This window comes from Gopherus flavomarginatus, chromosome 25 (genome assembly GCF_025201925.1).
Source record: "Gopherus flavomarginatus isolate rGopFla2 chromosome 25, rGopFla2.mat.asm, whole genome shotgun sequence".
In the NCBI taxonomy this organism is placed as follows: Eukaryota; Metazoa; Chordata; order Testudines; family Testudinidae; genus Gopherus; species Gopherus flavomarginatus.
The window spans coordinates 11,461,641-11,474,404 of record NC_066641.1 but is presented as its reverse complement, the minus strand read 5'-3'; the positions used below and the strand labels follow the sequence as shown (position 1 = coordinate 11,474,404).

The 12,764-nt window shown below is 47.6% G+C and overlaps 1 protein-coding gene across 3 annotated transcripts in view; it reads right to left on the bottom strand.

Annotated features, from left to right (window-relative positions):
* Positions 1-12,764, bottom strand: part of CISD3 (CDGSH iron sulfur domain 3) — a 156,261-nt gene extending 143,497 nt beyond the window's left edge. The window contains exons 1-3 of one of the 3 annotated variants that reach the window (XR_007771542.1): positions 12,624-12,764; positions 9,132-9,260; positions 5,194-6,599 (exon numbers count right to left, since the gene is read on the bottom strand). Coding sequence is in view for 2 of the 3 variants with exons in the window: in XM_050935283.1 (XP_050791240.1) it covers positions 6,420-6,599; positions 9,132-9,260; positions 12,624-12,698 (384 nt within the window). In the remaining variant the exon portion in view is untranslated. Of the gene's footprint in view, positions 1-3,771; positions 6,600-9,131; positions 9,261-12,623 lie in introns of those variants that run through there. The other 2 variants (XM_050935283.1, XM_050935284.1) reach the window with 2 other exon arrangements.

The window sequence follows — 12,764 nt, the reverse complement described above, 5'->3', positions numbered from 1 at the left end:
TTTTAAATGCAGAGATGAATAGGTGAGCAGACTTTATGTTATCAATGAGGGTTTCAGAGGGAACAAAAGTTTCTTCTGAAGCCAGTGGTCTGGGAATGGAACAGATCTGATTTAATGCTAAATCTTAACATGTCAAAACATTAAAAATAAAAATATAGGCCAATAATTAGCAACAGCACATGCTTCAAAATAAGGAGAGAGCCAAAAACCTTCACCTTTCAAAAAGTTTGGATTGAAACTGCTGGGAAAGTGAAAGTTTGTCTTGGAAAAAGCGGCAAGACGGCGGATTAGTGGATTCTAGGAAGGCCGTGGGTTAGAAGCCCTGGAAGGGGAGAGGCTAGCAGAAAAGGGAGGCCCCGGGCCCACACACTCGCTCACCTGACAAGCCCAGAGCTTGCAGGAATCAGAGCTGCGGGACAGAGCTGCACCCACCCCCTCCGCGAGCTTGTTTGCTCCAGGAGACGCTTTGCAGAGGTTGGAGGCAGACGCGTGTTAATTCGAGACTACACAGCTGGGGAATCAAGCGCGGCCCCAGCCCCACGAAAGCGAGTGGGGAATCACGCTGGATTTTTCACTGGTGCAAATGGAAGCAGAATCCCAGCCCTAGAGTTTGAACCAAGTCACCCGCAGCAGTAACGCGCGGTTAATGTCATTACAATTCAGCCCCCGAGGGTTTTTGAGCCCCTCCACCCCCGGGCAGCTCCTAGGAAAGGCTTATCCACGTCCCAGCTCGCAGCCTGGTCCTGCGATTTATTTCCCGCATAATGCACTGGACACAGCGCAGGGAAATATTTCGGGGGAGGGGGGTCTATTAAGTCCCTTCTATTCTTCCCTTTGCAGTTCTGGGGGATCACTACACATCACCACTGACCGGGCCATGGCTTGATCCCAGTCCCTTTAAACAGAAACGCTACCCGAGCTCGGGAGTCACGTTTAACTTCCCTCTCCCCACCCCAGAACAAAACAACTGCAACTTACAAAGCACCGCCTGGTAGCGACCCGTAGAGAGACTGCAGGAGAGCGGGGAAGGAGTTTCGCTTTCTCTGTAGCTGTTTTCTCCCCCCGGTGATTTATTTCGGATCCGGTTCGATTCCTCCAAGGCGGCAAAGAAGCACTTAGCCGGCGGTGCGCTGCCGAACCGAGCTCCCGATTCCGAGCTTTCACTTTAACGCGTGAGGTTCCGCTCGAGTTCTCCTGCCTCAAAGGAAGCGGAGGATCCGTTTCCTTGGGCCGCTCTTTCTCGCTTCGGTGTCACTCCGATTTCAGGGGCAATACGCTGCGGATTGAATTTGCCCCTTTGGGGCTTTTAAAACACGATCGCCTTCCCATGCACCATCGCTGGGATTTTAAACCCAGGGGTTCAGCCCAAACCCGGGAGCACAACTGCATGGTGAAACATGCTTCGTTGTGCATTACCGATGCGGGGAAGTAGGACTCCAGCTGTGGAATGCACGTGAGGCTACAGCTGGAAATCCCCTTCGCTTTTTGCTGCGATCCAATCAGAACAGGATGTTTCCTCTCCGGTTGTTTTTTTTTAAAATCCCAAGCGATTTTACAAGCTCTTTTCTCCTCTTCCCATTTTCCAGTCTCGCTCTGTTCTTTGAAACCCCGTTCACGAAGGACAAACCCAAACGCTGATCGATTTTTGAACCGAGTCGATTTGGTGCGCTAACCATCTTCCTATCGGTAAAGCCAAGCAGGTTTTATAGTGAGGGCTCGACGTCTCTCCTTCCATTATTCATTTGTTTTTTCGGACAACTCATGGTTTGCCTCCTACCTTAAACGTTCCAAGTGGCCTGCTTGTTAATTTCAGGGACACATTTAAACCCCCCATTATAGGCACAGCACCTGACCGGGGGTGGGGGGTAGTTGTTGTAAGGTGTCTCCTCAGAGGGGTGGAACTGCTTAGAGACACAAACCACCAATGGCTTATGGCTGCAGAAACAGGCTTCTGAAGAACAGGTAGGTAGGTGTCCAGACATTGGAGACAAGCTCAGAGCAAGCCTGGGCTTCTTAAAGGGACCCTTCTCCCCACTTGTTATGGGGCGGGAGGGGAACAAGGATTAGAGGGATTCCCAGTGTAGACAGAACTTTCTTTCTTTCTTTTTCTTTCTGGCGTGGCAGCTATTGAAACACAAAACTTTAGGGGTGGATGGGAAGTTAGTTTGGTCACTTCTGCTATTTTTGTGTGAGGCAGATCTGGGTTCTGTCCCAACCAAAGAGTCTTTGGAGGTAAAGGGAGAAAGTAAAAAAACAATGTTTATTTTGATCTAAAAAGCAAAAAACGGTGCCCCAGGTTCGAGAGAAACCAGGGCAGAAACAAAAACCAGATTACGCGGGTGCTATTGGCTGCAGTTGGGATTCCATTATTCCCACACGGGGGGCATCTTTTGTTTTCTATGGAAGCTAAAATTGAGGCTGTTTTCTTCAAAGCTCCAGTTTTCTCCGGGCTGCTGCAAGGTTTTCCAATCGGATTGTAGCCGGAGGCGCAGGAAAGCCCTCTGGGGGCTCCTAGCTCTGTCTGCCCTGGAAGGAAATCTCTCAGCCCGGTTGTCTGGCCGGCAGGCTGTGTTTCGGGGGAGATCCGGAGGCTGGGTCTCTCTGGAAAGCAATTCAAACTACCGCACCACCAACTGCGCCACCCCCCTTCTGCTGCGCCACCCGGGAAGCCTGATTTTACTGCCTACTTCGCGCTAGTAATTCACAAGCCACCTAGCATGGGCGGCGATCAAAGCGGGGAAGGAAAAGCCAGCCCCAGCCCGCTCTGTGAATGGCTTGTGTGTTTTCTTGCTCCCCTTCCTCGCTGAGTTGGCACCAGCTGGTCTGTCTGGGGAGGAATCTCCTGGCTGGGTGAAGTGTGTGCGCATCTTCCGCACCAATCCTCACATCCCCCTTCAGAAATGTCAATGGGTTTCTCTTTAGCGGCCTGACAGCTCTCTGATGCTGATTCTTTGTTCAAATATAGATTTCACTAGCCCCAAACCAAACCCATCTTGTAGGTTCATTTGTCTAGAGCATTCAGGGCTTTGCTCGCTGAGGTCTTTTTTGTGTAAAGCTGGTTCTTTCCTCTCCACAATATTGCAATTTATTTTTGGAGAGAAAATAATCTGGTTTTAGAGGGACAGGAAGGGGGGAAGAAAAATCAGTCAGCTGCCTTTAGCTGAAAGTAAAGCAACCAGGGAGTGATCACAGGAGAAAGGACCAGATTCTGATTTGTTTCTACCTGAGTCAATTCAAACGAAGTCACTCTGGACTGACACCAAGATAAGGCACCGAAGCCTCTTTTGATGGCTGGCTCCATCCTACAGAACTTTAATCCAGTGTGGATCTCTGTCTCCTTCTACTGGCTGGACCAGGTACGGGGTCCATGAGTCTGATACTGCCTCCAGGCTAACAGATTTGTTTATTTGGCTCAAAGAGTAGCAATTCATGGTTTTAGATCCAGAGATTTAGGGTTCAATCCCCACTAATGATCTATCCAGGTGATCTGCTTCATCTGTGTCTAATATCTACCAACAGAGCTTTCTGGACAGGTGGAGGGATTATTAGGAGAGGCAAGCTGGGAAAACAGACAAGCACAGATGTTCCTTCCTCTGGTGTAATTCACAGCCCCTCAGGGAAGATAACTTTTCCAAACCCTCTTTGCATTGCTATCTTTAAAAGCAGGCTTCTCCCTTCCCCCAACCAGACCCCGCTGATGTAGGGTTGTGATGGGGAACCCCCAGGGTCTGGGAATTTTTTTTTCAAATGAAAGATGCAGAGCCATCTAGCTGGATGGTAACATTTTATTAACCATTTCATAATTAAAACAACCATTCAAGAGAAACAGGGGTCCCTTGCAATCTCTCGAAGCCCTGACTACCTGAGTTGTTAGAGCGGACGCTATGGTACAAGAACAAGTCGGGTCTCTGCGTGACAACTGGGTTTGATTTATTATTATGGCAGCATCTGGAAGTCTCTGGGGTTTGTGCAAAGAACTCTCCCATAATGGCAGCCTGTTACAGGAGCAATTGCCCTTGTACGTTGGCAGAAATAACTTCCTCTGGTTTCCAGATAAACCAACTCACAGGGCCTGATAGACAAATGCCATTCATATGCACCACACACATCATCTATTCTGAAGGTTTGGCTAATTAAGAAAGGTCTAATTTTCCATGGCCCTGGCGATTTATACCATTGTTCACATGAGTATAAAGCCAACATAAAACATGGCCATTCTGATCCGGTTTCCACCCATGGCACTCGGATCGCTTGTTTTGCACGGGTCTAAATGACGGTGTAGCAGAGAACCAGGTTTGCGGGGTTACAGCTTTAAAAGCGCCTCAGTGATTTAACCCTTGTGCACACACACACACACAAGCAGCACTGGTTTAACTTGTATGCTGCTCTAATTAAACTGATGCAATCTGGTGTGGGGACTCTCTCATCATCTTTCAGTATGCACAAGCTAAAGCAACATAAACCAGTTTGTTCCACAGAGAAAATGGTGCTAGTTTAAATCATACCTTTTGTCAAACGGATACAACTTTCTGTGTAGAGCAGCAATAAGGGCCAGATTCTCCATAGGCGTTTAAATGCCTAACTCCCATTGATTTCAATGGGAGGTGGGTGCCTAAATATCTTTCGGGGTCTGCACCAAAGTCCCATTGAATTCCCACGACATCAGCATTTAAAATTTTTTTTTACCTGTGGTGCCTAAACAGAGGTCAACAAAAAAGTGGCGGTTTGTCAGTTACAGCCCTCCCCATCATGTCCAAAACCAGCTACCCTGTAAGAAACCCCTTGGGAGAACAAAGACAGGCGAGGAAAGAGCAATTTGACTGTTAAAAAATGACCTCTAAAGAAAAAGAAATGTGGTTTTTTTACTTCTTGATTATGAGTTAAGAAGGCCTGAAAAATTGCTTTTTGTTACTTTTTCTTCTGCTTGTTTTGTATATATTAAGGCCTTGGCTACACACAGATTTTGTACCTGTATAACTAGTACACTGAAGGGTATGATTTTTTTAACCGATATAGTTATACCAATACAATCCCTAGCAGTTACACTGGTATACAAAAGTGCCTTGCAGAAGAGTAACTTACTCCTCTTCCCATATGGGAAATAGTTATACCAGTATAAGCATCTTTATACCAGTATAAATGGATCCACCCATATAGTTAAACTGATACAACTTGGGTGTGTGTAGACAAGACCTTAGAAATTCAGATCTTGTCTTTCCTGGGAGAGTCTATGCAAAACTTGAACTTGTAGGTTTATGGTGGATAGCAAGGAAGTGACATGTCATTTCATTCAGAAGAGAAGTCCGGATGGTTTTCAGTCCAACTGCTTAAAACAGTGAGGCTTTCCAAGTTTTGAGTGAAAAGGAGTTCACAAATAAAATCTCTTTGAAAGGCTTTGACACCCTTTCTGTTGGAGGGCTGAGAAAATTCCCAATACGCATCTTTGACTCCTCCAGGGAATCCAACACCAGAAACAGAGAACTACACAAAACCTGACATCCCCGAGGAAAGAGGCAAGCAGAGAAGGAAAAAAAACCCCAGCATTTCCAAACCCAAACCTCCCAGTTCTTCCAGTTCTTTTTATCTATCACAAAGAAGAAAAACCACACAAGCCTATTTTTTCCCTTTGCAGGTCACCTTTAACTTAAACAATTGGGCCCTGATCCTGCAACCACTTGGATACATGCTTCACTTTACTTCCATGAGTCATCAAGTGTCAGCGCAACAAGGAATAATTCAACTGGAGTCAGGGTGGGAGGGCGGTGGGAAATCTCCAGCCTGAACTGAAAACAAAGTCATCAAAGAAACAGGATCCAGCTACAATCCGGCAGGGGTCAAGGCAAACGGGAACAGCTGGGCTGATATGAGCAGCAGGCTCGCTAATCTAAAGCCTACAGAGTTCCTCATTTTTTTACGGTTTACAAGGGCTGCAGGGACAGCCCAGAGGAACCAGTGATAGAGCATGACACACAGTTTTCCTCCTACAACATCTGTGCATTGGGATCCCATTTGCGCCCATGGGCTGGAAGTTTCTTTGCAGAGAATCTATGAATTAGCCACCCAGTTGGCTCTGCTCTTGGAATGCTGGGAGTTATTTTATAACATGGAGCTGCAACAATGCAGACCAAACCCATCTTTCTCTTTGTGCCAGCAACGTGAAAAAGGCCTTGTCACTTTTATTTGTTCCTTCCTGGCAGCTGGATGAAGCCACTAGCCCAGTGTCTGTGTGTTTGACTGGTCTGATCTGTACAGAACTTCATTTACAGGGAAATAAGAACAGAATCTGGAGCTGTTCGGACAACTTGATCCAATGCACCAGAGAACACAAAGCCTGAACATCTTTCCATTCCTGCAGCCCCCCTGCCCCTCAAAACAGGCTGCCAGGGCTCCCCGCTTGTGTCAGGAGAGGAAGCCCCCCATCACGGCTGCCCAGGGAGCTCTGCTTTCTGAATGAACTCCTCCTTGTGGGTGCCGTCGCAGTAAGGAGGGGATTTGGTGTGTTTGCACCCACACAGCCAGGCGCTCTTGGCCTCCTCCAGCTGGAACCTCAGAGGGGAGAGATCTGGGGTTGCTCTAATATGGGATCCGTCACAGAAAGGCTGCAGAGCAAAAGAAACAAAGCAGTGGTTTTACTTGGTGCCACTGTGCAAAGTGGGGTGTGGCAGGGCTGCTGAGAAGGAGCTGGATTAGCTCCATCTAACTCAGGTATTTATCCAGCCCCCCATCACCATTCTATCTGAGCACCTCAAAATCTTTAAGGTATTTGTCTTCCAGCCCCTGCAGGGCAGAGCACAGATGGGGAAATGGAGGCACAGAGAGACTCTGCCCCATAATCGGGTAAAGATCTGTTTGCATTTCCAAGCAAGAGGGGAATTAATACTGGCCTCCCCATTTTCTCCTATGCTTTCCTTCTCCCACACCAGCAGAGATCACCAAAAGAGAGCCAAGGAAGCATCAGTGTGTTAGGCCCTACTCAGTATTGAGAGAGCCAGATGATCGGTGACAATGCAGCTCACAACACGTCATGACGTTAATTTCACCTGCTGGATTTTGCACTGGCTCCTAGCTTGTACGGGGGGTGTGCGTGTGTCACTAAATGGGAGGCATTTTCCCCATGGCCTGACAGAATGTTACGAATGGGTCAAACCCACCTTTCTTTCAAGCCCTCTTGTCTCAGACAGTCTGTCAGCCCTTTGGGGCAGGGACTATCTTTATGTTCTGTATTTGTACAGCACCTGACACCATGACTGGGGCTTCTTGGTGCTACCGTAACACACCTGATCAATAAAGTATTCAGGCTCCATATGTGTTGAACATCACACTCCAGTTATCTGCCAAATCAGGCCTCCTGCTTCTGCATAATAATAAACCTGATTGACTCTTTCATTGTTCCAGGATTTAAAGGAAACACTATAGCAGAAACCTCTTCAGTCCCCACACAAAACAGGTATTTCTCCAAGCGGGAGATAGCAACTGACACAGGCGGACAGGGAGATGTTCCTAGTCGGAAATGTAATGTCCAGAGGGAGAACGGGATAGTTGAGAGCTGCCTCCCATTTTTGGTTGCTGTCTGCTTGTAAATAGTCCCAAGCAAAGTAATGCACGTTGGGAAAAAAATAATCTCAACTATACACACACACAATGGTGGGATCTAAATTAGCTGTTACTGCTCAAGAAAGATCTTGGAGTTGTGGTGGATCGTTCCCAGAAAACATCTGTTCAGTGTGCAGCGGCAGTCAAAAAAGCAAACAGAATGTTAGGAATCATTTGGAAAGGGACAGATAATAAAACAGAAAATATCATAATGTCACTATATAAATCCATAGTACAGCCACATCTTGAATGCAGTGTACAGTTCCGGTCGCCTCATCTCAACAAAAGAGATATTGGAATTGGAAAAGGTGCAGAGAAGGGCAACAAAAATGAGGAGGGGGATGGATGAGGAGAGATTAAAAAGACTGGGACTATTCAGCTTAGAAAAGAGACAACTAAGAGGGGATATGTGAGAGGTCTGTAAAATCCTGCCTGGTGTGGGGAATGTCAATAGGGAAGTGTTGTTTAGCTCTTCAAATAACACAAGAGCTAGGGGGCCCCTGATGAAATTAACAGGTAGCAGGTTAAAAAGGAACAAAAGGAGGTACTTCCTCACACAATGCACGGTCAACAGGGGGAATTTGTTGCCATGGGATGTTGTAAAGGCCAAAAGTATAACTGGGTTCAAAAAAGAATTAGATGAGTTCATGGAGGACAGATCCATCAACGGCTATTAGCCAAGATGGTCAGGGATGCAACCCCATGCTCTGGGTGTCCCTAAACCTCCAAATGCCAGAAGCTGGGGCTGGACGACAGTGAATGGCTCACTCGAGATTGCTCTGTTCCGTTCACTCCCTCTGAACAGCAACTGCCAGAGACAGGATACTGGGCTAGATGGCCCATTGGTTTGACCCAGTCTGGCCAGCAGTGGGTGGGAAGCTGCCTCTCCCTAACTGATTATCAAGTCTTTCACTTGTTGCCTTTCAGTGCAGTGTTTGGATGCACTTGGAATTTGGGACCCCAGCAATCTCCAAATCAGAGCAGCAAACAGACCCTGGTTTCCTGCAGACCCCTGGCTTTACAAGGGCAGAGAAAGGTGAGGATCTAGCCAGATGGCTCAGTGCCTTGGCACGTCATAGCTCACAGCTGGGCGAACTCCTGCTAAAATGGGGCCGCGTTTTAGGCTTCAAAATATTTCCATTACAAGCACCTTGCAGAAGCATGGGCCCGATTTTGAGAACACCTTGTGTTTAGCTACCACCAGCTTCAACCATGGGGCAGTTCCTTAAAGATAATTTAAAATATATATTTTAATATAATCCTGTTAAGCTTCATACTAGGGAGACAACTGTGTCATCGCAGCCATGTCCACTGGGGGGAGGTATTTCTGGTTCCTTCCTCTGAAGCAGCTGGTGTTGGAAGCCAGACCTTGGACTAGGTGAAACAGGTGTATGGAAGTCCCATAGTCTTCAGAGTTTTGCATGAATGCCGAAGGAGGTCATGTAGGCCAATGAAAAATGCTCCTGAGCTGGGTGAATTGCTACGAAGCTCGGGGAGTGCAGACATGAAGGAGAAATCACAATGATTTTGGAAGTTACCTGTTTCTTGCTGTGGCCACAGGCACACCATGCATAACGCTTTCCTGCCTTCAAATCCACTTGGTACGGGTGTTTGGCTGCAATTGCTGGTCGGGAAGGGGACGAAGAGGTGCCCAAAGAACTCCTTACCTGTGGAGAGGGAGGTACGGTCAGGAACAGAGATCTGCTGTAAAGGATCTGTCCTATTAGGTTAAACTCTGCCGAGGAATCTTGTTTTTATAAAATCTCATTGTGTGTAACACCTGAGGACTGGGTGAAACTAAAAATCTAAGCCAGGAGCATAACAACAGGGGGTTGCCAGTTTACTGCCTAGGGCACTGGACTGGGAATCAGGACAGCCGGGTTCTACTTCTGGCTCTTCTGTGCTTGTTTTCCTTCCTACCCTTTGTCTTGTCTATTTAGACCAGGAGTCGGCAACCTTTCAGAAGCGCTGTGCCCAGTCTTCATTTATTCACTCGGATTTAAGGTTTCGCGTGCCAGCCATACATTGTAACGTTTTTAGAAGGTCTCTCTTTATAAGTCTATAATATAGAACTAAACTATTGTTGCATGTAAAGTAAATAAGGTTTTTAAAATGTTTAAGAAGCTTCATTTAAAATTAAATTAAAATGCAGAGCCCCCCGGATCGGTGGCCAGGACCTGGGCACTGTGAGTGCCACTGAAAATCAGCTTGCATGCTGCCTTTGGCACGCATGCCAGAGGTTGCCTATGCCTGATTTAGACTATAGTTCTTTGGGGGCAGGGAATGTCTCTTACATTGTGTCTGTACAGCACCTAGCACCACGAGGCCCCAGTCGCACCTGAGGCTACCGTAATATTACTGTGTGAATATGTTCCCACAGAGAGGGATTAACAGGGTTTTTCTTTATCGGTGGGAGATGCCATAGCAAAATGTTTTCTTATGTCAAGACATCTTGCAGATTTAAAATATACATATTTTACGGCCAGTGACATTAGCAGTTTTATGATGCCTGAAGCCCTAACAGCTTGGGAAAGGGGTTTATTAGCCTGAGCTTCTCGAAAGTAATAAACTCTTTTTCCCACCACATGCAGAGCCAGAAAACAAGCAGCAGGGCTGCGAGAGGAGGAAAACACACTCCAGGCTGGCTTAAGAGATCATATTTGCCTCAGCAGAGAAGCACTTTTGAGTCCTCTCAACTTAATATTGTCTCTTCTTTAAATTTTGATCTCTCACCAGCCAGACAACAGACCGGTCCAGTGGGCTGGGCACTAGGAGAGCTGGGTTAGTCTCAGCTCTGCCTCTCTGTGCAGCTTTCCCTCCATCCCTTCTGCATCTAGTCTATTTCAACTGGAAGCTCTTTGTGTGTGTCTGGGCAGCACCCAGCACAATGGTCCCCTGACCTTTGTGGGGGCCTCTATTCACAGAAATAATCACTGAATTTATAAGCCCGCCACCAGCTCCCCAAAGAACCGGACTCTCATTGCAAAGCTTGATTTCCCCACTGCCCTGCTCTGCTAGCGTATACCCACTCGACACCGGTGCAAAGGACTAGGCAAGCCAGGGTGACAGAGGGATCAGATCCTCGGTGTTGCTATGCATTCAAAAATCATTGGATTTAAAGAATAACCAAATAAATGAATTGGGAGGTTGAGGGTGATCTGATATTTTGTAGAGGTAACTTTTTAAAGTTGTTGTTGTTTTAAATATAAAGGAGTAATACCTACTACAAACACCAAAGCAGTCTATCCCATACGTACACTCACATACAATGAACACCAGACTACCACACACATACATGTTATATATCATAGGCAGAGATTTTTCAACATTCCAAATACCTTAGCAGCACAAATCCTGCTGAAAGTGAATCACTCTTATGCTCTTAAGTCATTGCCTGGGTGTCTGTGTTTGCAATATCGAGGCCTTTGGGACTTACGATTCCCACCGCTAGAGAAATGCTGGTCTCCCTTCAGCGCAGTATGATCTGGTGGACAGGAGATTGGGGTTCTATTCTTGGTTCTGCCACGTGACCTTAGGCAAGTCATTTTCCCTCCCTGTGCCTCAGTTTCCCCAACTGTGAAATGGGGATAATGACACCGAGATCTCCTTTGTCAAGTGCTTTGAGCAATACAGATAAAAAAAGCGAGTTATTATATTACAAGAAGTTTATCAGTTTCGATATGGGTCTCAGCCAATAGTTTACTCCTTCATTTGCTCTAGGAGAGTGCTGTCCTGGGGGAAAGGGGCATGTTTTTGTTTTCACAGGTGAGCAAAACACAATTAATTTCCCCCCTCCATCCCCATGATAAAGTGCGCTCCAGCCTTTCCTCCTGCTCTTTGTCTAGCTTTTTCAAGTATGATAGGTTTATGCTTCAAGCTGGACTGGACACATAAATGCCCAGCTCGACGTCCTCATGCTTGCTTGGATGGCGCTAGTGCATGACAAACAAGAGCATAGCTGCAACAGAGTGAGTGGCGAGAGAGGCCACGAGCTACATCAAGTACGGACTGGTCTGAAATGCTATATAGCCCCTTATGCAGCTCATGCCTTTTTGGCTACACTCCATTTTTAGCCCACCGGCTGCTTTGCAGCAAGCGGGGTGGGTCTCCTCAGCAATCACACCCCAACTCATAGCACAGATGTGCCCTGAGAAGCGCTGCCGCTACTCGCTGCAGCTGTTTACTATCCCTGTAGTAAATCCATCCCCTGGGGCGATGGAAGCATTCTTCTGTCCACCAGCGGGGACTACCCTGGCCTAGGCTGTCTTCACTACACCTCTCGCTATCCCAGGGAACAGGGCATTGTGGGACAGCTGTACAGTAACCAGATGTCCCGATTTTATAGGGACAGTCCCCATTTTTGGGTCTTTTTCTTATATAGGCTCCTATAACCCCCCACCCCATCCCAATTTTTCACATTTGCTGTGTAGTCACCCTAGCCAGCTGCTGGAAGGCTGCTAGGGTTGACACTGGTTATGCAGTGTTAACACTGGGTCTGCCTTGACCTCAATAGATTGACCGCGCTGTTCGGGGAGGTGTTGTTTTTTTTTTCACTGCGTCACTGTAACAGGGCACTTGGGCTGGCCGGAAAGAAATCTGAGCGTACACACATACACAGATAGGCCAAGGCCACCGGGGTGACTTTACGTCAACCATGTAGCCCAGGCCCCGGGTGTGAAAATTCAAACGCCTGAGCGACCCAGGAAGGCCAACCTAAGTTTGAGGTGTGTTTGCACCCTGCACAGTACTATGGTGGGTCTCGGGGGGTCCCTAGGCCCTAGCCCAGTAAACCTCATTAATCAAATAATCCCTAATGATGGGTGACGGGCAGGCAAGGGGGGGCTGTTTTGTCAGGATGACGCACACACATTTCAGTCTAGCCTACAGCCCAACCCTCTGGCATATGAGGAGTCCCCTGGAAAAACACGAAAAAGAGGGGAGCTAGGGGGCTAATTGAAGGGGGCTCCCTTCTTCCTCGCCCCTAAAGATCCACCGGTTGCCCTGCCCTGGCCTCTGCTCCCTGCGCTTACCCAGCGGCCCGCCGCCTTAGCGCAGGCTCCGCTCACCAGTGTCACAAGAGCAGCCAGTCTCTGCAGCGCTGGCATGTTAGCTAAGCAGGGGCGCGCAGCCAGCTGCTGGGTCACCTTCCAGGCTCGGCAGCCGAGCCCAGC